General features: G+C 35.2%; 1 protein-coding gene and 1 long non-coding RNA gene across 2 annotated transcripts in view; one reads left to right on the plus strand and one right to left on the minus strand.

The window, feature by feature from the left end:
* Positions 1–2,404, minus strand: part of EPYC (epiphycan) — a 32,671-nt gene extending 30,267 nt beyond the window's left edge. The window contains exon 1 of the mRNA XM_010983861.3: positions 2,240–2,404. Within this exon, the coding sequence (XP_010982163.1) occupies positions 2,240–2,404 (165 nt within the window). The remainder of the gene's footprint in view (positions 1–2,239) is intronic.
* The window catches only part of LOC105092215 (uncharacterized), a 447,960-nt gene that overhangs the window by 221,965 nt on the left and 201,171 nt on the right, over positions 1–24,824 (plus strand). The gene's annotated exons all lie outside the window — the stretch shown is intronic.

Genomic DNA, 24,824 nt, shown 5'->3' on the forward strand with positions numbered 1-24,824 from the left:
CTGAATTTTGTTCCTCATGTCATCTTATTTGCTTTGTTATATTCATTTTGTTTGTTTTTGGATATTTTTTCATAGGTGGTGGATGAGTAGGTTGGTTGATTTTTGTTACTGGAACAATTTCATAAATTTCTTTTAAAAATGATGTATAGTTTATGTTTTCAAATGTGTTATAGTTTCATTATAGCATAGGTATATGTATATCTATGATCGATCTATCTATCTATCTATCTATCTATCTATCTATCTATCTATCTATCTATCTATCTATCTATCTATCTACCTATCTACCTATCTACCTATGATTTACCTAAAACCAGTTTTCCAATGATAACTTCACCACAAAGGATTGTTAAATCAGGTGTGACTTGTATATTTCAATCAACTACAAGGGATTGTCGGTAGCTCTCTGGAACCCTCAGTTAGTGAGGTTTCCAAGTTTGGCTAGGCCAATGTGAAAATGGGAGATGTTTGCATGAAATAAGGGCTGGGATGTGTAAGGATACAATGCCATATTCAGTACCTTGCAGAAAGGTTGTTATTCCAGAATAAGCAAATGCTGAAGAAAGATTGTGTACTAAATCATCTTTATACAGATATTTTTATTAGCTTAATTTTCTTGATGGCAGGAAGAACGTCATAATATCATGAGAATGTCTAGGGCCTCCTGGGCAACAGAAAGGATCCTGACACCGAGGGGTGGCTTAAAAGAGGTCTGCAGAGAAAGCTCACTGCCCTCACAAGTTTGCCTAGGGCAGCCTTGCTCTCAAATGGTAATCCCATGAGGAAATTTGGTCTTCAGAAGGAAATAAATAATCCCTTGAATCCGCTCTCCCCAGCCCTACTCAAAATAGGGAACTCACTTATACTGACCAATCCTATGAAATATTTTTTTGAGGAATGACAAATAAGCTTAAGTTAAAATATTTAATTTGGTAGATAACTGCAGATATGCACTGAGTTGTTTTTTTACAAAAATATTTATGCAATATGGAAAAAGGAGCAGACCAGATGAATTAAGCACTGAAAAACTTTCCTCTTACACTCCACATTGATGCATTAAGGTAGAAATATAGAGATCACATACAGAAAGATTGGTATTAATGTCTATAGATTCTCAACATAAAATCCCCTCCGCATAGCAGAAACCACACGGTGAAATGAATCAAACAGTGAATATTAATAAAACTTAGAAAAACAGAGTCATAACCAAATGTTCAAAGAAAAATGACCTGCTGTCAAGCCTACAGTTTTACTAAAACGAGAAGAGGAGAGACAGACAGGATGTTGAGTTTGGGGTGAGAGAGTGAGGTCAAAAGAAAGACAGACAGGGAAAGAAAAGGAGGGTAGGGGAGAAGACTTATGAAAACCATTGTATTGTGAAAATCTGATTCTTGCATTTAATAAGAGACCAAAACAATAATGAGAACATTTACTGTCTTAATAAGGATATATCTAAGTCCTATGCAATGTAAGGGCGTTGTTTTGTCTAAATATTTCATTTTCCTAATTATCAAATGTAGTTATTCTAAGAAAATTTACACTTGAATGACTGCCCAAAATAGGTTATAATCCTATAAAGGTGATATAATTTCCCTTTTGGTTTATTTACACTTAATTAGTGTTGTCAATGTTTTAGATTAGTTATACTCCAGCATTTCAAGGTCTGTTTTCTAATTCAGAAAAATTAGTCTGTATCCTTTAGTTATGTAAAAAAAACTCCATTTAATTAGGAACGTGTCATATCAGATTTAGGTAATGGGCTGTAAACTTGCCAGGGCCTACATTACAGCTGAGGGGACTCAGTCATTTAGGGCAGCACGTTTACTCTTGGAATACTGAGGCATTCCAAACCATCATCCTTTCTCTGCGTTCTTTTTATTTTCTTCCATTGTATTTTAATCTCACATCTTTCTCTTTCCTTCAAACTTCCCAAACTTCTTTATCATTTCATTATATATACATTGCTTGAACTTGTCTTTTCCTCACAGGCTGCCTCTTCCTCTAATTTTCTCTCTTCTAACTTGATAGAAACTCTTTATTTTTCAGTTGTGTAAGGAGATAGAAAGAAAATGAAGTGTAAGAAAGCAAAAGAGTCTCCCAGTATTAACCTCCAACACTTTGAACATGTTCTGGAGAAACAGTCAATATGAAATTATTAAAATATATTTGAAAAGAAGAAACCCCAGTAACTCCTCATACAATGCTTTAAAAAGTCTCAAGAGTGAGTGGAATCAGTTACCTTCGCTTGACCCACTGGTATGTTCTCATAGCCGTGTAAGTTATCCAGGTCTTCTAAGGCGGCATCGTACGTTTCTGAGTCATAGTTGATGGACTCTAGAGTTGGGGCAGTCGCAGCAGCATCAAAGATGACAAGTCCCAGAATGAGTCTCACTAACATTTTCATTTTTCAAACTTTCCTAATCATAAAATATTAAAATGTGTAAATATTTAATTGATAATAACTTATGAATAGTTTGTACTAAATAGGAACCATAAATCACTGTCAATACTGAGAAACTCAAGCTGGTAGCTATCTTTGCATGGATAATTTATGAATATAGTACATAAAATTGTGTGTGGCTTCTGAGGACTATTGATGACAGATATTCAAGTTAATTCATAAACCTATCCACATTTTCACAGTAGATACTGTAATTACAGTCAAGTTGATTTTTATTTTATAGAGAAACATGGAGAAAATGGGATTCGGAAGGATTGTGATATACTTATCCACAAAGCCTTTGCATTTTCTGAGAGTTTTACCATTTACTAAGCATTAACATTCTTTCTTCAACTCTGGGATGTAGGGATGATGACGATGACGATGACGATGATGATAATCACTGTAACTCCCTCATCATTTTATAGAAAGGGAAACCAAGACAGAGTTGGCTAGTAATACAGCTGGACCTGCTTCTTGTACATTGAAGCACAGGGCTTATTCCAGACAAAATAATGACTTTTTTTCCCTTTTACTTCTTTGTATCCTCTGGGGAACCTTAAAACATACATAGTTTAATATCTACATATATAATATTAATATTTCATGCAGTATTTTCAAAACTTGTTCTTAACTAGATGGAGCAGACAAAATTATTTTTTTCCTTTAGTCAGTGTCTTATTTCAGTTCTTAATAGCTATCTAAAGTTTAAACTCAGAATCAATAGGCATATGTGTCTAAAAGTCACCATTTAGCAAGATTTCCTTAGAGGAGGATTTCCACACACACGGGATTAGAGTAATCTTTTGTAACTCTTTAGTAAGCACAATTCTTATTTTCCATGATAACATCACACATTAGAGGATTCAGTCAAGATCTTAGCATTCTATTTTAGTTCTTTAAATATACTCCTTTGGATACATTTTAATTCAGGAAAAAAAACTCTCATGTTTATTTTTAAGCATTTAAATTAGTCCTATCAAAAGCGGTGCCTAGTGATCATTTATTGAGGAAGCAAAATATTTGTAAAGTTTTTTATCAAACATGTTTAATTTTAAAGGTTTTGCATTCTGGATACACTTCTTAGGTTTACTTTAAGAACAGCACATATGGTGTTTGTACCTATGCACACATATAAAAGGGAATTCATGATAAATATTACTTTTCAACTTGAATGCACTGGCAGACAAACTGACCTTCAGTTACTTGAAAGAGAGTCTTTATGAAGCAGGTTTAGGCAGAAGGATATGAAATTCCTCTGAGAATAAGAAGCAGTACAAGGAGCTCCTTTTTATCCCCTCCTATGCTTTCTTCACATAAATTTTTTATTCACACTGGATAAACTAAGCCTCTTTTTCACTTGCCTTTGCAGAGGTCTTTGCAGGTCCTCAGATTTGGAACTGTTTTATGCAATTACCTACAAAGTACTACTTAATAAAACAGTGTGATTTGCAAATCTTTCAAGGACCATTCTCCCATATTCTGGTGGGATGCATTGATAGTGGCCACCACTAACCCAAAAAGGTTATGTTCCTTTTACATTTCTGTCAGTTTTCATAGTTCAAACAAATTACGCACTTGCTTGTTCTTTTTCTCAGTTCATACTCTCTGTTTGATTATAAATGTCTGCATATTAGAGTTCACTTGAACTTGACATATTCCATAAAGCTATCATCAATAAGGCAGTGTGTGGGAACCTTAGAAATATGAAGAACATACATCCCTGTTTAGTTAAAAAAGCATGTTCCTTCCTTCAGATAATTAGTATTTAATGTAGTATACTTGTTGGAATTTTGAACTTGTCCACTTTATACCATTTAGTGATATTTTAATAATATACTTATATAAAACTTTAAAATATATAGCCTAAAAAGATATATAAATGCATAATTGTAATATGATCATTAGTATATTTTAAACACCTGAAATCTCATTATTTTCTTATTTTGCATAATATTTCAATCAATGACAATCAGTAGTGCCTGTCAATACTGGCAAAAAACATGTTCTGTGTCAGGGCATCTGATTTCAGGAATATACTGGAAACTACTATAATTTTATTGGCATCTGTCATGGCTATTAAGGTCAACTATTTTGCTGTGTGTTATGAATTCCTAAGCTAATTCAAAATTTTGGATTTTCCAAGAATAATATAAATATAAAAATAGCAAAATTAAACCCAATCCATTGAATCAAAGTTCACCATGAGATATTAAAGCAAGTTGAATTGTTTTTTTAAAGGTTGTTATAGTAGGAAAAAAAAGTCTCTGACCCAAGAAGAAAGCAAGTGTAAAGACTTACCTTTGGCTCCTACTTGGTGAAATGGCACGAAGTGACTGAGGATGCGGAGCCAGTGGTCTGCCCCTGACCAATGGTTGTGAATTCTGGTCTGTGGGAGGTGGAATTTATAACACTCAATTTTCTGTTTGAAAAAGCCAACCTTGGGAAATGCTTCTCAGTCTTTAAAAACCCCGAATTATTTTATAGTCACTCAAATTAAGCAGCAGAATTCAAATTACATAGTACGCAAAGCTCTTGAAATTATGTTAAAGGAGTTATAATTGCCAGTGTGTCACCTTAAATACTTTAAATAGAAAAAGTTGGTTTTAACTTTTTATATACTTATAGATGATTTTACATAGGTAAAGATGGTTTACCTCAACTATAACAATTTTACCAATTAAGAAAAGAAGTTAAAGTATATAGTGATAATAGATGAATATTTCAGGAATACACTAAGAAATAATTTTCCTAAACCTTGCATGTCTTAAATTGCTGCCTTTGCTTTTCATTAATAATCTAATAAATATTGCAGAAATCTTACCTGTATGATGTTGGATATGTAAAAAAAAAAATCCAAATTATTTTGATTGCTTGAAATGCTTTGAAAGCAATGAAACAATGAACCTTTTGCATGAGTATTTATAAAAAATTATGTCCAAAAGTAATGCATAAATATGATCTGAATGTTTTGAGAAAAAGTCTCCTTTCCTCTTTTTTATCTGTCAGAGCCAAACAAATCAAATTACATTAAAATTTTTTTCTCCCAGAGTATAAGATTTATTTTAGAGTTTTGGTACCTGACATGGTTCGTGAAACTGATTTTTACTACAGTTATGGAGAGAAAATATATTTGTGTTAAATTTCCATTCTTCACTTCCACTCAGACTGCAAAAGTTCTAGAGAAAGGTGAAACTTGCATCTTGTATTTTGGTATGCTTTATGTAAATCTAGAAGTCTGGTTCTCACCTGTGCATCAGGACTCTTTCCTTGGTGACCAGAGGTGAATAGCTGTACTAGATTTAGAAAGCAGGTTTGGTCCTGGACAGAGTGATGCAGGAGAAGATGGTCTGTCTTCAGAACTCTCGTTCCCCTTTCTGCTTCCCTCCCATCTTTCTTCCTCTGAGCTGCTTTGCTGGTCTATTCAGGGCACTCTCAGTCATCATCCCCATTCTCTAAACCTGCTTCCAGATGATTTGTTGTTAGTGTGAATTATTCTTCTCGGGCCCAGCTTTATTTGTAACGGAAGCAGTGATACCAGGTAAAGTATGAAATCTGCCGAGACCTCTCAAACAGCAGAGAGGCCATCTTGGAGGCAGCAACTTCCTCCTGGCATCCTGCAGCCTCACTGCTTCATCAAGAGGCTACTTTCAGAAGCGTTTCTGGAAAGAGACCCGAGTCTGAATCCCCACACTGGCTCTGTTCAGCAGCAATGGCCCACGCCGTGTGTTAGATGATTTTATATATTGTTAATTCTTTCAACACATTCTCAATCAGAGTGATTATCACTCTTTCCAGGTGGGTAAACTGACACTCGGGTATTAAGTTATCCAGTGTCACATGTGACACAAAGAGAAAACCAAACTGGGTCAAATTCCCAGATGTTATTGAGCCTGTCTGAGGGATATTGGTGAAGGTAAAAAGGCAGTGATATCTCTCAGTTTCTTAGATTCTAAAGCTGCTTACCTATCATGAGTTTTTAAACTCTTTCAAATGCTTTAGAATAAAAATAGATGAATAAAATATCCATGAAAATATCTAACATTTCCTCCTCTTCCTGCATTATTTAATCTAGTGCTCTGCACACATTGTCGGGTGACCATGAGGTGGGATCTACCTAGTCCCTTGCTTTCTGGCTGACCTTGTAAGACTGCTGCCAGTAATAACATTTTCACATTATCCTTTAAACTATTGATGTTTAAGTGATGTCTTCCTTAGGCTTCAGGACACTCTACTAAAGCAGTTTTTTCATGACGATTTAATAACCAAATTACTTATTGTGTTATATTTGGAACTAATACTGTATATATAATTAATATTATGTTAAGACAGTTATTAGCTTAATACTGAATTGAAAGCAGAAATAATTATTTCTGAGTCTTCTTCTGAATTCTCTTTCCCTATGAAAAAATGGACATTTAAAAAATCGTTTATTTTGTTCTTATTTGGACCCTCGCCAATATGTCAAAATCTGTTTTGGACTGTGGGAGCTCAAATTTGTAACAGTCTCAGGAGGACCTAATCTCCACTGAACAGTGAGGAGGGTGGGATTAAATACCAGTTCCAGTCTTTCTTATCCCTGGTAAATATACTCTAGTTTCATGCTAATTTTCTTAATAGAGCCTGAGCTTGGTTATCAGACACCCTCAGGGGATCAGTTATTACAACAAGTTGTATTATCTAGTAACTGAGGCCTTTATGGCTTTACCCTTTAAGTCCCAAACATTTTACAAATCCTTTTGGCTACAAATCTTTACAAAAATTAATGAAATACCATCCTGCTTGCTGAAACAATTAATTTTATGTAGAAAGGACTTCTCTTAATGGTTGCCTTCTCTCTGTTCTATGGCAGTGTTGAACAGAGAGGAGCAGTCACTCTGAGGACAGCCCACCTGTGTCTGCCCTTGTCCCCAGCCCCAAAGGCCACATCAGTAAAAGCCGCAGGAGGGTACAGATATCCCACTCCACTGATTATAAGGGGTAAAACCGTTGCTACTACCTTCCTATGAAGCATTCCCACATGTCCGCAGAGACCTCCTCATCAGTAGAAGCCCAAATCCCTGGGTCTTCCAGCATCACCATAAACCCAAATACACTGTGCTGCCTGTATCCCCAAATTTTATCCAGTCTCCTTCTCCAGAATCTTTCAGGCCTGATCTGCAATCTGAAAAATCCTGATCTCTATCTAAAAATTCTACTTTGTCCTCAGTTTCTGTTGGTAAATTCCCCTTTGCTTTCTTCACCTTAAGAGAATCCTGACCAAGGTTTTACACTGCAGTCCTTCAAAGTAGTGGCTGCTTTCTCTTCTTCACTCACGTTAACTCAAACATGGAGGGATGTGGCCCTGCTCTACATTTTGCTCTTCTAAATGATTTTTTTTCTCTTTACTCTTTCAAAAAAACTTCCTTCCATTCTGAAACTCATGACATTTGGTTTAATCATCTACAATAGCTTCCCTGTCATCAACTGCTGACCTCCTAGTCCAGTGTCTCCTTGTCGATGGGTTTTGCTCCTGGCTCACTCATACCCTCCACTGATACCCTGTCATCATTTCCAGTGACGTGCTTCCATGTGCACAATCCATCTTTCATGGTGGTCTAGTAGTTGCCTTGTTATCTCGTGTAAAGTTACCCACCATCGTTGTCACACCCTCTAGCTTGTCATCACCAGGCATTACATAGCCCTACTAGTGGGGTATTGTTACTATTTTTCCTTTTGTCTCATGAGAACTTTATTCCAGACTCCATCTCTTTTTCACTGTTTGTTACATCTCGTATCTTCAGGTCCCTCCTTAACTTTAGATATGTTGGACCTTTATCATAATTACTCCCTTTCAAGTACTTTCTGCTCTCTTTCTTCTTTTCCTTCCATCATACTCATCTGGGAAAACTCCCATTTTGGTTGAATGCAACTCCCAACTCCCTTCTCTCTTGCATCTGAACAGCTGTATTGTCCTAGTGAAAATCACATATGACAATGATCGGTGTCACTTTAAATTCTTAAAGATAAGCTTCAAGCCTGACCAGCTGATCTATTGTATTTCTGCTGTTGATCCTCTTCCCAGCACTCTAAGATGACTACATGATAACATTTACTCCGTTAAACATCTTATATTCCTTGTCTCCTCTCGGCACATCAACAGAGTGATGGTAAAAGTCATCAGAGAAACGTTCAATTAACTTTCCTCTATCAAATCCACCTGCACTTGTACATGTCTTTTTTGTTTTCCCTTCTGAGACTATGCAAGAAGTTAAAAGTAAATTCCCCCAATGGTGCACTGGATCTTATTCCCTTTCCTCTTCTCTAGATCTATCTCCTTTAATTATCTCTCAGTATCTCCCTGCTCTGCTAGGTCAATTCTAAGTACCAATACACATGCTCTGTGCAAGGGTCAGGCAGGCATTCTATATAACACAAGTGAACTGAATGAAAGTATAAAATACAATCTGGTAGTAACTGTCAGAGCACATGCCAATTCTAAAAAATTCAAAATCAAATTATTGTAAAGCATTCCAGAGTCCAAAAATGTACCTATAGACTTGAGTCATCCTACAGATTCTTCAATTATGAGTTCAGCTATTATGTCTTATCTTCAAAAAATAATGGCTTTTGGACTCCACTTTCTATCCTACTACTATCCCATTTCTATGTCCCCTTTTACAGAAAAATATCTCAAGCAAATGGTATGCATTTGCTGTTTGTTCTTGCTCTTTTTCCCATTCACTTTTCATTCTACTGCAGTTTGGGCTTGGTATGGGTAATTTTCTGGCTTTGTCTTAATTGCAGTCCCAGCAGCCCACTTTGGTTTCAGTGTGGTTTTTTTCCCCTATGTTGTTGGCTATGCCCTCTCAATTCTCATTTGTCAGCCTTCTCCTTCTTTACCCAGCCTATGAATGTTGGAGTATCTCAGGTTTTAGTCCTTGAGTGATCTCATCTGTTTCCATTCTAAAATTATAACAAAAACAAGAGTAATTTTAATAATAACTACCATTCTGAATGCTCATTATGTGCCTGGCATTGTTTATCATCCTCACTGGAGAAGTAACTAAGGTCCAGGGAGATTAAGTGACTTCAGCTAGTAAGAGGCAGAGCCAAAATCAAAGCTGAAGCCATCTGGCAGCAAACCCCAAGTTCTTTACCACAACACTGAACCACCTACCTTATTTAAAATCTTCTAAAGTTACATCTCCAGCCACAGAGTTCACTCTATGTCATTGACTGCTTAGAACTTGACACCTTTATTTGGATGTCTAATTGGAAAATCACAGTGTGACTAAAATAATGGCCTTTGAACCCACCCTAAACTTTGTTCCTCTACTTCACATTTTATTAAATGATATCACACCTCTCTAGTTGGCTCCAGCCCAAAGCCTTAAAATTGTAGTGTTTTTTTCCCATTTCCTTCGTATTTCTTCGCTATCCAATCTATCAAAGAGAGAGTTCTGCTTAAAATACATTCTGCCATCCTCTCTCACCTGGACTACCAAAAACACATACTACTGTGTCGTCTTGCTTCGTTTTTTGTGGCTCTATCATTCCCTCTCCCAATATCAGCAAAAAGTCATTTAAAATGTAAATACAAAAAAAACTCCATGTTTTTTCACTGAAAACATTTAGTACCTTTATATTCCTCTTTGAACAAAATCTAAACTCCTGAGCCATGTCCCGGAAAGCTCCCCATCAGCTGGAGCTGACCTGCTTCTCCAAGCTCAGCCAAAGCACCTCTCCCTCAGTCACTCTGCTGCAGTCAGATGGATGACCGCTCTATTCTTGAATCATTGTTTCCTCAAAATGTTGCCCTTGATATTGTTGCCCCTTATTTTAGAACTCCCTTTTTCAACTGTTCACACTTCTGCATAGATATCACTTCAAAGGGGCTTGCTTTCCCTGGCCCCCCTCCCTGTCAAAGTAGATCCTCTTCCTTCATGGGAAGGAAGGTGATGCCTCATCACAGTTGTTTTTCATAGTACTTTTTACAACCTGCTATTGTAATTTTCTGTTCTTATATGTGTCTCTCCCAGGTGAATATAAACTGCATGGTGCATAAACTTTACTGGTCAGATTCACAGTTGTATCTTTAATGTCTAAAATAGCCCTTGGCCCACAATTTGCACTCAGTGTTTTCTGAATGAATCAATTAATTAATGATTGACCCTGTGAATGAAATGCAGAGTAATTCAAAGGAATAAATAACCACTTGATAAACTATAATGATTTGCTTGGGCTATCCTAAGATATATAGGATTACTTCCACTTACGATAATTGGTTCTTGGCTAACATGCTAAATTGATGCCTTTCCCTCTCCTATTTAAAAATATTTTTTCCTGTTGTACCTAACTGCCAAGCTGTCCAGTGACACTTTTCAAGCTGTTAAATGGCCTTATGCAGCTAGGTTTTATGTTTACTTGCTAAGATTTCCTTGTGTCACACACAAAGATACATAGTACAGACTTTCATGAGAACCTTAGAGAGTTTCCCTACCACTTAGGACTCCTGGATAGAAGTATAAAAATACTCAAGACCAAACTGACTTAGAAAAAAAGTAATTTTTTTCACAACCCAGGAAGCTATTTCCCTTTGTGCTGTTGATTCTGATCAGATCACAAACTCCTCACTCAAAAAAGAAACAAACAGACAGGCAAAAAAAAAAAAAAAAGACCGATGGAGCTGGGACAAATCACGTCTATTTGGCTAACCCTTACCTCATTGGAGTCTCAGCTTAAATGTTTCCTGTTCAGTTACTCTTTCCCTGGCCACTCCACCTAAAAGAGGACCAACTTCTTTATAACACTCATAACTATCTGACATTAATGCGTTAGTTATTAGTTTATTTATTTTCTCCACTAGAATGTTATCTCCACAGAACATAGTTTATCTGTTTTGTTTATTGCCGTACTTCTAGTCCATAGCACATGTTAGTCATTCAATAAATATTTGTTGAATGAGTTAATGAACAGACTCAGACCTGTGGCCAAATGCTTTATCCTTGAGTTTGCAACAGGCTGAAAAGAGAGTGAAGAGTGGTTCCCAGTAAAGACTAGTGAAAGAAAAGTGAATTAATCATGAGTAGCAAAGTCTTTGAACATTTCTGCATAGACTTTTTGAAAACTATTTTCGCTGAGCTTTCTTTTGCTAAATTTCTGATTCTTATATGTCTTCTAAAAGAATTGGATGTAGGGTATCAACAAATCATTGGTAAACAAGATGTTTTGGCAGTATCATTAAATCTCTGCTTTTTTCATATTTTATGGTATACTGTGTCTTCCATATTATTTTCATGTTAACTCATGCTTAATCAGTAAAAAATTAAAATAACAATTATAGATACTGTTAATGGTTATTTTATCATAATTTAGACTCTGAATTATTTTTTATTTGTCCTTTTATGTTACACTTTTAAAAGGCTTATTATTTTGGTACAAATTGTATATATTCATCATTATAAAAATTCAGGGACTGTAGTTAAGTTTTAAGAAAAAGGTCAAATAATCATCCAAATGCTTACCACCCCAAATGTTATTATTTCTGCATATGTACAGATAAAAAAGAAATGACATAATAGATATAATATTTGTAACATAATAAAATGATATAATATATTTTATTAAAAATATTTAGCTCTACCTTTATTTAATATGAGAAAAATTTACTGAACTTTAATTGAAGGAATTGGTAAAAGTTTGATAGACATTTTACCCCAAAATATTCAAAGTTATCCATTTAAAGATTTAAAATTACGAAAAATATTGACTTAAATCTTTTAAAAATATTTCTAATTTGTATGTTCTTATTCGCATTTGTACTTTCCATTTTCCTGTTATGTTTTTACTTGGCAGAGAATGGTCATTTTTCCTATTGTCTGATGACATACTGTTGCTTGCCTTATCTAACATATTTTGAGGGGTTCTAATGTGTCTTGCAGTTTTATTTGCATATTATAACACATTTCATAAAAACCTCATGAAATAGTTCATATTGTTAATTTGCCCAAGATTATATACCTAAAATACGTCAGAGTTGAAACTATAATTTAAGATGTGGATCCAGACCATTTCTTCATCTCATTATACAATATTATGTCACAGATGTGTGACGTTAGATATATGCACAGTAGTATTTAATACTAATAATCCATTCTTTTTTTTTTTGCACATCTGCCTTATTTTGGGATATACAATTTGGTACAATTCTTTTTTTAACTATATTCATTTCTATCTCATGTGTGCTGTGTTCCCTGAGTCCTTGCATGTTTGAAAATGTCTGAACTTTTTACTCTAAGGATAAATTGTTTGGTAGGATATTCTTAGGTCATATTTTTCTTAGAACATTGAGACATTGCTTCATTGTCTTCTGGCACTAAAGGTTGCAGTGGAAAAAGTCTGAAGCCAGCCTAATTATTTTCCACTGTTTAGGTCACTTACTCTTTCTCTCTGGAGGCTCATATGATGTTTTCTAGACTGAACCTTTGGTCACATCACTAAAGGATGGCTTGGCCTTTGTGGGTTTGTATCAATCTTTCCAGGAAAAGAAGGTGCATTTTTCACTTTCATGTTAATTGCATTCTTAACTTCAGGAAAAATCTCTTCTAGCATTTTTGAATTTTTATTTTTGTTTAATTTATTGTAATCACTTTTCTGGAATAATAATTATGTTGTGTTGAAACTCATCTTGCTTTATTCCATCAGCAGCATTTTTCACCTTAGTCAATTCTTTATTATTTCACTCTTTTTTTTAATGTACTTTCTTAACTCTACCACTCTTCTACAGTTTTTAGTAAATATTTTAAAATATACCCAAAGGGTAATTAATAATGGCCTCCCTCCATGGGAAGTTGCTCTTTCTGACTTGAGAAAAAGGCAATCAGCCAACCCCAGGCCATGCTAGCCTTGTTGTCTCTAATAGAGAATGAGAAAAGAGCTAAGGAATGTTCTGAAGATCTCATCCCAGGGGCTAAGGTCTAATAATCTGAGATTTAATTATAAGAATATATAATGCTTACTCTTCCCAACACTTTACCACCACATCGACAGGAATTCATTATAAAAGCAACAGATTACAAGTGAGAGTCACAGACTTTATTTAAGAAGAATTCTTAGGGAAACCCAAAGGCAACAGGAAGGAAAATGCCTGACAAGGAAACTAGAGAAAATTGAGGCTTCTGGCACCTACAGTTATGGCAAAAATTAACACAACCCAGCTCCGAGCCAGATTAACATAAAACCTCACGCTAAAAGCTTAACAACCTCAGTGCCTATTACTCAATACATCATGCCCAGCTTTCAACAAAAAATTACAAGGCATGCTAAAAGATTTAAAAAAAAAAAAAGTCTGAAGAGACAAAGCAAAACAAGTACCCAAACATGACTCAGATATGACATAAATTTTGAAATAATCAGATAGAAAATTTAAACAATTATGATTAATATGTTAAAGACTCTGCTGGAAAAGTAGACAACTTGCAATAAGAGATAGGTAATGTAAGCAAAGAGATAGAAATTCCAAGAAAGAATCAGAAGGAAATTCTAGAAATTATAGGCACTGTCACAGAAATGAAGAATGCTTTTGATGGGCTCATTAGTAGAGTAAATATGGCAAAGAGTCAGTGATCCTGGAGATATGCCAAGAGAAACTCAAAAGTGCAATGCAGATTTAAAAAAAAATAAAGACATGAAATACAAGAAATGTGGGATAATTACAAAAGATGTAACATATGTAAATAAAAACATGAGAAGGAGAAGGACAGAAAGGAATAGAAGAGATATTTGAAGTACTAATAGAATTTTCCAAAATTATTTGTAGACACCAAACTACAGATTCAGGAAATTGGAAAAACAATAAGCAAAATCAACACCTAGGCATTTGCAAACAGCATAAAACCAAAGACAAAGAGAAAACCATGAAAAAATTCTTACACAGTAGAGGAAACTTCTTTTTAAAGGAATAAGAATAAGAAGTACATTGGACTTTTAGTCAGAAACCATGCAAACAAGGAGAGAATGGAGTGAAATATTTGAAGTGTTGGAGGGAAAAAAACCCAAATCCTAGAATTATGTATTTGTTTAATATATCTTTCAAAAGTGAAGGAGAAATAAAGACTTTCTAAAGCAGACATAAAATCTACTCTTGCCAGTAGATCTGCCTTGCAAAAAATGTTAAGAGAGAAAACTGCTGAACAAGAGAAGAGTAATATAGGTCAGAAACTTGGACCTACCTAAAGAAAGGAAGAGCATAAGAGAAGGAAATGACCATAATATAAAATCTTTTATTTCTCTTATTCTTTATTTATTTAATAGATAATGATTTGTTTAAGTAATCATGGCAAAAATGTTTTAGGTGATTACAGCATATAGACAAGCAAAATAAATGACTGTATGCTATAAGAGAGGGAGAGGAGTTGAGGATACCCTGTTTACAGCAGTTTTCTTTGTAATCACCAAAAACTGGGAGCAATGAAGATATCCTTCAAAGGTGAATGTATGAACAGTGAATACATTCATATAATGGAGCAGTATTAAAATGATTTTAAAAAGTGAGCTATCAAACCATAAATAGACATGGAAGAAATTTGAATACACATTGCTAAATGAAAGCAGCCAATCTTAAAAGTGTGCATATTGTATGATTCCAACTGTATGACATTCTGGAAAAGAGAAAACTGTAGAGACAGTAAAAAGATCAGTGGTTGCCAGGGGAGTAGAGGGAGTGGGTAGGGGTTAAGAGGTGAAGCAGAGGGGATTTTTAGGGCACGGAGACTAATTTGTATGATACTGTAAAGGTAGATAGATGACACTGTGCATTTGCCAAAACCTATATAGCACTGTATAGTACAAATGGTGAACCTTGAAGTACATGATGGACTTTAGTTAATAATAATGTATCAATATTGGTTCATTTATTATAATAAATTTTCCACACTAATACAAGATAATAATAATAGAAGAAATGTGTACAGGGGGTGGGAGAGAGTAACATGAAAATCTCTGTACCATATGCTCAATTTTTCTGTAAATCCAGAACTGTTCTAAAAATAATATTCAGTCTTTTTGTTTCACACCAACAAAAATTAATATATTAATTTACTCACAATTTGCCTTATTTTTATGTACCTGTTATATCTCAGGCACTGTTCTTGGAGTATATGTCTTTATGGAATTCTACTGATGTAGAAAGAACTTAGACTAAATATACAGTATCGTGCCAGATTAAAGATCGACCACGTTAAAATGAGGTAAATATTATTATGGGTACTACCCGTCCCACTGTTGCTACTTTAGTTATGGATGGGCTCCTACATTAATCTTCAGGGATAACCCACACACTGTGTACATTATATGCCTATTTGAGAAGTTTTGTGTCCTTTAGCAAATATTTGCTAAAGGAAAACATTTGAAATCAAAAGAGGCTTTTATCAGAGCAGGAAACTGTATTACACAGCACATTTATGTTCTTAATAGAGAATATTTTCTGACTTCTAACCTTTAAGGTCTACACATACATATAAGTGCCAGCAGTCTTAACACTTCGCCACCAAGTTTTCTAACTCTTATGTTTCTTGGCTCTGTTACAATTAATATCTAGTCTTCTCTTGGCTGGGGTTACTTTACGTTGTCTAACTCTGTTAACTCACTTGTTCTGGACTGAATAAGTTAATTCATGGAGTTGTTTACAAGATGATATATTTTTCATCTTGGCCTTCATGGCGGGTGTAGGTGAATAGGCTTTTTGCTCCAAGCTTGGTTCTGATCCCAAAATGTCATCCAGCTTTCACCCTTTCTGTGCCTCAAACGTTAATTTTACCCCAGTGTTTGCCGCTTCAGATAGCATTCGATACAGCGTCTATTAGTTGCTACTTTTTCTCTCCTTGTCTCATAGCTTCCTTGGTTATAATCATTTTTTAGACTTTTTTTTATTACTATTTAATTGCCAAGATCATTAACAAAAAGAAAGTTAACTATTTAATTCTATTTAATCTTCTTTATTACAATTTAAATACCAAGTAAATGCCTCAAAAAATTATAAATGTTTTTCTCTAGAAGAGAAAATATGAACAATTTGTTTATGACAGCTAGGGAACTTTTCATTTAAAGGACTATAAAATTTATATTTCTACTTAATGCATTGGTCTGAGTTTCTTTAAATTGTCTGTCATGCATCATTTTACACTATTTGAAATTCTCTGATAACATGGTTGATGTCTACAATGAAGCAATGGCTCTTTCTTGTGCTTAGAATTAAATAAAAAATCATTGATGTAGCTGAAATATGTTTTATGATATGGCCTAATGTCTTTCCAGCCGTGTTCCTTGCTCGCCAAGGATTCAGCAACATTAGTATTCAGTGCCCCTAATACACCCACCATGTGCTTTCCTGTTTCAGGTGCTTCACCTCTGTCGTTCCCTTTGTCTTCTTTGCACTCTCCTCCCACCGCCAATCATTTGTGTCTGGGAGAGGCATTCCTGATACCTCCAAAAAATACCCCTTTTCTTCTCCTTCTCCATAGCATCCTGCTTTATTTTTCCATATTTGTTATTGAATATTTTGTGTTGATGTATTATCAAATTTAATTTCCACAAAACTGGAATTCCACGGGGACAACAATCATGCTTTATTCTCTCACCTTTGGATGTGCACTGTTTAGCTTTGTCTCTGGAACAAAGGAGGGCTCCAATCAACGTTTGTTAAATGAAGAAAATATAATTTCAAAATCGATATTGTATGGCTCTTCAGGTTATTCAGTTTTATTGAGTCAAATTAATGTAGAAATACATCAGCTCCAAGTAAAATGCAGAAAGGCCAGCAGGGTCACTGTTTCCTCACACGGTCAAAGTGTCTATTTTGGAAACAGTACTTGGTACTGGTGACTGTTCAGTACCTCTTCTGTCAGCTCTTGTGCTGGCGCCACTTACTGAGCACTGGTTGTATGACACGCCACTCAGTAGGTGATTATTGTTGGGTTTTCCTGACTTTTCTCCTACTCAGCATTTCAGAAGAGCCCCTCCTTTATTCATGAAGTCTTTATTCAGTCCTGATATGCCAGTCACCCATAGGTCTTAGAGAATAAAAATTAATAAACATGACGAACTTCAGAACTGGAGAGGTTGACAGAAGGCAGCAGAGAGACAATGATACCAATTCTTCACTCTGTCCGTGCACATCTAGATCACATTCTGTGTAAATGTTCATGCACACACACATGCACACACAAACGCAAGACTAGAGGGAAATACATCGTTTAGGTGTTTAGATGTGTTAAAATTACAGATAACACCATTTTTTCTTTTTTAATACAATTTTCATTCTTCAAAATTATTATTTCTTAAGTTAAGAAAAGTGTCATCTGTCATCAGCCCCCACCAGTTTCGGGTAAAATGTCTATTGAACTATGCCACCTGGAAAAGCCAAAGCTTTTTAATCAGTTTTTATGATTATAATTTATTATAGTATTCTTATAAACATAAAAGTCAAAACTCTGGCAATTATTAATTATTTTGGCAATATTACTGATTATTATATCAATAGCAAATGTGATGTTTGACTCTTCTGTTTAGGTTACTCTGCAATTATACCTCTAAAATTATTAGTGAGTGTTACCAGATTTGGGAAATGAAATACAGGAAACATGGTGAAATTCGAATTTCAAGTAAGTGGCATTTTTTAAAGGTGTAAGCCTGTCTCATGCAATATCTGGGATATTTTTAATGAAAAAAATTATTCATTATTTACCTGAAATTTAAATTAACTGAATATCTTGTATTTTATGGTCAACCCTAATTAATTTGGAACTTGAGCAGGAAAAAGGTAATAGTGAATCTTTTCAAATTCAACAAATCATTGCACAGACCCCTCATGGAACCTCAGAATCTCTAAAATGGCCAGCAGTTTAAAGGTCTTCTAGGAAAATAAAATGTACAATAGGTAAATACTTCTTCTAGGGAACTCAGATGAGCTTTCATTGAAGGCAACTGAATCTGCCTCAATCGAGAAGAATTTGGGAGCAAGTGTGTGGAGGCTGTGGGCAGTGCGAATGGGCCAGGAAAGGTTTATTTACGCTTTGAAATCTAGGGAGATATCCTTGAAGTTGCCTGAAATCTTAAAGGCATGCATAGTTTCAAAGCAGAGCGTAGGATCTCTGAAAGTATGCATGAAAAAATTCCTTTGATTTATAAGGGCCAGCCCAAGTCAGCATGTAATAAAAGAAGATGCCATTTATGGGTTCTGTGATAGTTTAATTTAAGCAGGTTTTTGACCCACACCGTTCCTTACATGTCAGTGATGCACATGATACAAGTTAGAGTAGGTGTGAATGTCCTCTACATCAGTCAGGATTCTCCAGAGAAACAGAACCAATAGAATATATGTGTAAATCCATAGAGATCCATTTTAAGGAATTAGCTGAAATAATTGTGGGGGATGACAAGCCTGAAATTCCTAGGGCAGGCCAGCAAGCTGGAACTCCAGGCAGTAATTGCTGTAGCCTTGAATCTGAAATTTGCAAGGTAGAATACAAACTGAATACTGAAGCAAAGTTTCTATTATTACAGTCTTGAGGCCAAATTTCCTCCTCCCTTCAAAACCTGAGTTTTTTTCCTTCTACAGGCCTTCAACTGATTGGTGAGCCCCACCCACATAATCTCTCTGACTTAAAGTCAACTGACGTTAGAGCTTAATCAGGTCTACAAAACACCATCACAGAAACATCTAGACTAGCATTTGACCAAACAATGGGGCACATTAGCCTAGCCAAGATGACATGTAAAATTAACTATCACACTACCTTATTTAAAGGTTTCAGAGCATTTTATTCCTAACAAGGGTGAGGAGCCTTGGCTCTGGTGTTAGTTGGCCCCTGAGGTCAATGTTTACTGGCTAGGTAACCTTGAAAAACTCACTTAATCTCTTTTTACCTTAGATGATTATTCTGTAAAACAGGCCAAACTGTACTCTCATAGGGTTAACATGAAGACGGTATATTTAAAAGACATATTGCATGTTAAACGTATTTAGAACAATTTCCAAAGCCCAGGAAGCATTTATAAATAGTAATTTTTGTTTACATTGGTTGCTATTGTTATTATTCTATAACTTTTGATGAATTTTATTATAATTAACACTGCTGTGTGAGTTATTTAATGAGATATCCAAGGAAATCTGTCCTGACATTCTGTCCTGACCACTACTATTCCTCTTCCTTGTGGATTTTTTGAGGGAGCTCCACGTACAGGGAATGTTGAGAAATAAGAAATTAAGTGAAACTTTATTCTTAATTGATTTTCTTCCTGACACCTTAAAGCAGAGCTCTTTGGTAAACATTTTGAGCAGTCTATTCCATTATCCCAAAATGACGATAAATGTCCAGATAAGTAACTTACCCTTTGGGAGGAAGAAAGGAGACGTGGAAGAAGCTATGGGAGAAGCCTCTAATGGCTTTCCTTAGCAGAGACATCTGAGAACAGATCTCATCAGGAGACAGAATCTGTGCTGGAAAGGAAAGCAAGAAAGAAAAGTAGAAACAAATTCAAAATTCAACTTATTTCTCCCTACCCTTCTCAAGCCTGCCACTCCCTTTAAAAGAAACTAAACCCAGTGAAAACAAACATAACACCTGCTGTGTCCTTCTGCATGTCCCTTTTGGGTCAATAGTGTGGAGCTGCCTCAAAAGCCCATGTGAGTTCCTGTTCTCCTGGGGCCAGCAAGTAAAAGACAGCAGGGCAGGGGCTCATCAGGGGGTTATGGTAAGAGAAGACATGGGAAAAGGCTGTCTGGGCAGGTAGGAGATTGAAGTCATTGCAGTTTGAATGATTAAGAAAATGTCACCAGTTTCCTAGTCCTCCAGGCTGGTATGCCTGGTAATGTTATGCTTAAATATATGGATCAATATGGTATTTTCCAGACATACATTATTCCTAGACCACTTTAACGAGTTTTATCATGGCCATATAAACCCATTAAGTTTTAAATAGAAAACGTAATATTTTTATTAAATCAAATGCAACTTCATTTTTTAAAAGTGTAGCCCCTACTATCTCATGATTTCTGTGAAATCATGTTTTTGCTATTGCTGTCTGTGCATCATATTAAAATATATATTTGAAAATGGCCTATGTAAACTGCTAAAATGTGTATCTCATACAATCACTTGTGTATCATGCTTTTAGGAAAGATTAGTTTTTTGTAGGTGAAAGTATAGGTTTTAAACAGTTATTTCCTGGACTCTTACTGCTTCAACAATTATGTATCAATTATAATGTCAGGAGTTGTTCAATGCACTGAAAATGCAGAAATAATTGAGCAGTCAAAACAGCTCCTTTTGTTGTCTACTTTCAAGTGGCAATGACACACAAATAAAAAGAAAATATATCCATAAATTTTAAATAATGATATGTGTTATGAAGAAAATAAAACAGGTTAAAAAAGGAAAGAAAGTTCCTGGAAGGGTGAAATTTTTATTTTAATACAGCCGAGTATAATCATTGCCTGCCTCTTTTTCTTGGCAATAATCCGGAGGCAACAAGGAGGATAAGAAATAGGAACATAAAGTCCACTAGAAAATAAATACAAATAAAAGAATAAAATCACAGATGTATCAGCTAGCAACCCTGAATTATTAAATAGGAGACAGGATCGTCCAAACTGTGAAGACCAACAGGGTAACGGAGAGAGGATCCTTGTGGTTGCAGAGCTCAATTAGAGAGCCATAAACACTGCTTGTCCTTAAGTAGTTGGTGCAGTCCCAAGATTCAGAAGCAACAGTTCTTGTTTGTGAAAGTGGCAACAGAAGCCTGGGTTTCTGTGGGGCAGGGAGATTCCTTGGAACTGGCTCTGTTTTGTGGGAAAGAAGATGGAGAAGGACACGTGGGAAATCACACAGACAACCTACATGGCAGGTCTGTCCAAGGAGGGAAGAGGGCACTTCACGTCTTTGCGAGCTGCCTGCCAGTTACTAACCTCAATATTTTTGAATCAGCAGAAGCTAATAAACTTCTTACACACACCACCTAGAGCATTAAGACATTTCTCACCAGCCTGGAGTAAAATACTGGCCCATTCTTCAGGAAAACCTCCTACAAATAATTAGGTTAGTAAAAAATCATTTTATTCAAAACATGAGTTATCTAAATGAAACCAGCATAATACAAAATCTACATAGACTAAGAAAATACTAGGATGCATATTCTTATTCTAGAGTAATTTCTAAAAATATGACAAAAACAATGTATACAACTTAAAAGTAAATATATGTTAAAATAAAAATTCTAAGTTTTTTAGTTCTAAAACACACCCAAATAGTCAAAAAAAGAAGAAAACGGGGATAAAGGATCAAAAAACAGAGTATAAACAAAAAACAAATAGTAAAATAATAGACCAATGTCAATAATTCCATTAAATGTTAGTAACCTAAACAAATAAGAGCAAAGGCAAATGTTATCAAAATAGATTAAAAAGAAAGGATTACTACATAGTAATTTAAAGGGATGGATTATTGATACATCCACTATATAAAGGAATCTCAAAAACATTATTCTAAGTGAGAGAAGCTTTATACAAAGGATATATACTCTGATTCCTTTAATATCAAATTTGAGAACAGGCAAATGAATATATAATGGAAAAAAAAGCAGTGGGTGCTTGTATGAGGGTGAAGTCAAGAGCTGACTTTCTGGACTAATGTTGATGTTCTATATCTTGGTCAGAATTTGTTACAGGTGTATGTATTTGTTAAAACTCAGTAAATGTACACTAAAGGTTTTAAACTTCATTGTATGAATATTTTATAGTGGAAATATCTAAACAAATATTGAACTCTAGATAATGAAGTATTTAGAAAGTATACTGATGTCTGAAATTTATTTTGAGAAGTGTCAAAAAATAAATGGATGAGAGTGGCTAGAAGAATTTATTTATTATAAATATGTCATAAATACAAGTAGGTTAGAATGTTAACTATAGAACCATCGTAGTGAGTCTATGAGTGTGCAATGTAAAATTATTTCAACTCTCCAGTATATCTGAAGATTCCATAATAAAATGTTGAAATACAGTTGCATCAGCATAGAATCTATAGACAGACAACACTTTGACACGTTGATAATTGCAATGCCCAAATGCATTTTTGTGAATTAAATTGACAGGATAAAAAGACAAATTTTAGTATGACCATAAGAGATTTGAACAACATACTGGCAAGAGCTAGCTATTATCACAATAAAAAAGCACCTATATCTCAGGTCCAGGGCCCTCTGCCTGAAGAGTGTAAGGATGCTATTTACCAAGTAATGTCTTACGCACATCAGTGATGCTTATTTATCCATGGCCTGCTTTTACGATGCAGAGATGAAAACACCTGCTTTGCAACATTGTCCAAGGAGCAGGCTAAAGTGGAGAGGGAACATGCAAAGCAGTTCCCAAGATAGCTAAGAAAACAGGAAGGTAGTGTCTACTTTCTGGTCATTATTAAGAGGCCCGGCAGAGAACTGAGGAAGTATATGCAAGCCCTAAAGTCCGCACTGTAGTTGGATAACGTGTTAAGCAGGGTCCTGTAGGACCTGAGTTACCTTGGCTTCTAAGAACAGTGAAACTGTTAGAGTAGGTACTCTTAGAGTTCATGAGAGTTCCTGGATAACATTGAAGAATATAGACTGTCTGGAATACCACGTTTCCAATCAGAAGGAAACAGAAGAGCAGGTCCAGCAGGAAGACCTGTTGAAAAGCCTGCTGGGGCATTAGGTGAGGAGACTTAACTTCTGAAGGGAGTGTAGCAGGTCTGCCTGTTGCAGTGGGCTCCAACGTCAGCTCCTTAAAAGTCATCATCTTCTCCGTTTGCCTGAAGACTGCTTTCCTTTTTATATCTTAATCCTCACTGCTGTGCATGCAAGTAAATCTGCTTTGCATTGTGAAAATAAATAGATAGGTAAGTAAATAAATTATTATTTTAAAAGAGACAAATTACTGCCAGTATATATAGCTCTTCAGACACTCCTGGCCTTTGCAGTTACCTGTTGTGGTATATTCATATTTGCAAGGGAGTTTAATGATACAGATGTCACTTGAGAATTAAAAAATAAAATACTAGATGCATTAAGGAATCATTCATTGTTTTATGTATTTAATCAACAGAGTTGAATACTATTCTGGCCTTTGGATACAACAAATTCTTCAAACCAAAACTCATTCCATTTAACATATCAATGAAGTTACAAAAACTGGAATCACTGCGTGGTTAAGATTTTTACAAATTATAACAACAGGACAGGACACAGAGTTGGAATATTGGTGTTCAGGGTATAAGACATCCCCCCACCTGCCCCGTCATGACTATCAGTGTTTGTACTGATCTTTCAGTCCTAATTGAAATAAAATCTGTGGCCCTTTTTGTTATACTGTTAACTTATCCTGCATCCATGATCTGGAAAAGGAGCATTTGATCTTTCATGAAGGGATTTTTTTTTTTTTAATCTAAACGTACTCAGATACCTCCTGTAGCTTTTAAGTTGCATCTCATTGAGTAGATTTGTCAAATGGGTAAATACTGCTGCATGGAAAGTCCAGAAATGCAGTGCATGTGTGTGAGGTGGGGCGTTGCCACACAAAAGGGAATTGCTATTCTGTTAGCACAGAGGAAAGGTGGATATTGGGTAGGCAACTAACACTACCACAGTGGTTAAGTTAATTATTAAATTTAGCAACAAGGATGACCCTGGTGACACTGGTGAAAAACAGCTTCAGTGATGTTAGTAGGATCAGGAGACAATTAGAGCAACTGGAGGTAAAGAGAAATGAAAAAGAAGAGAAAGTGTGAGGACAAAATTTTCTTGAAACTTGACTCTAAGAAAAAGAGAAAGCTAAAGAAAGTCAGTATAGGGTGAGCTATAAACACTACACAATTATATAGACATGTAAGTTTTCTTTTTATTAATTATCTTAGGCTTACAAAATTTTGAATTAAAATTTAGTTCAAATTCTTAAAATATGTTTAAATATATTTATTCTCAAGTATGAAAATGAATATGAATATAAATGTTTATATGTATGGACATTCATGACTTGAGTTGCAAGAGCTCATATTTCTTAAATTGTAAAATTAGAAGCAGAGTGTCATGAATGACATGAAATAGAAGATCATGGTTTAGCTGAAAACCAGCTTACCACAAATATTACATTGGAGGACTCCAATTCCTAGTGGTCACTGGCCTGCCAGTGGACACAGAGGAGCGTGGTCTCTCCTGGAATCACTTTTTATTTCTCATTTGTGGAAGGCTAGTTGAGTACTTTGCAAATATTATACCTGAGAAACCAAATGATGAATTTGGCAACATCTTGTTTTAAAAGACTTGTATTTAATATAGCAAATTAAAAACATGGTGTGGAAAGTCTGTAGTGGCAGTT

The sequence above is a fragment of the Camelus dromedarius genome, chromosome 11 (genome assembly GCF_036321535.1).
Source record: "Camelus dromedarius isolate mCamDro1 chromosome 11, mCamDro1.pat, whole genome shotgun sequence".
Taxonomy (NCBI): domain Eukaryota; kingdom Metazoa; phylum Chordata; class Mammalia; order Artiodactyla; family Camelidae; genus Camelus; species Camelus dromedarius.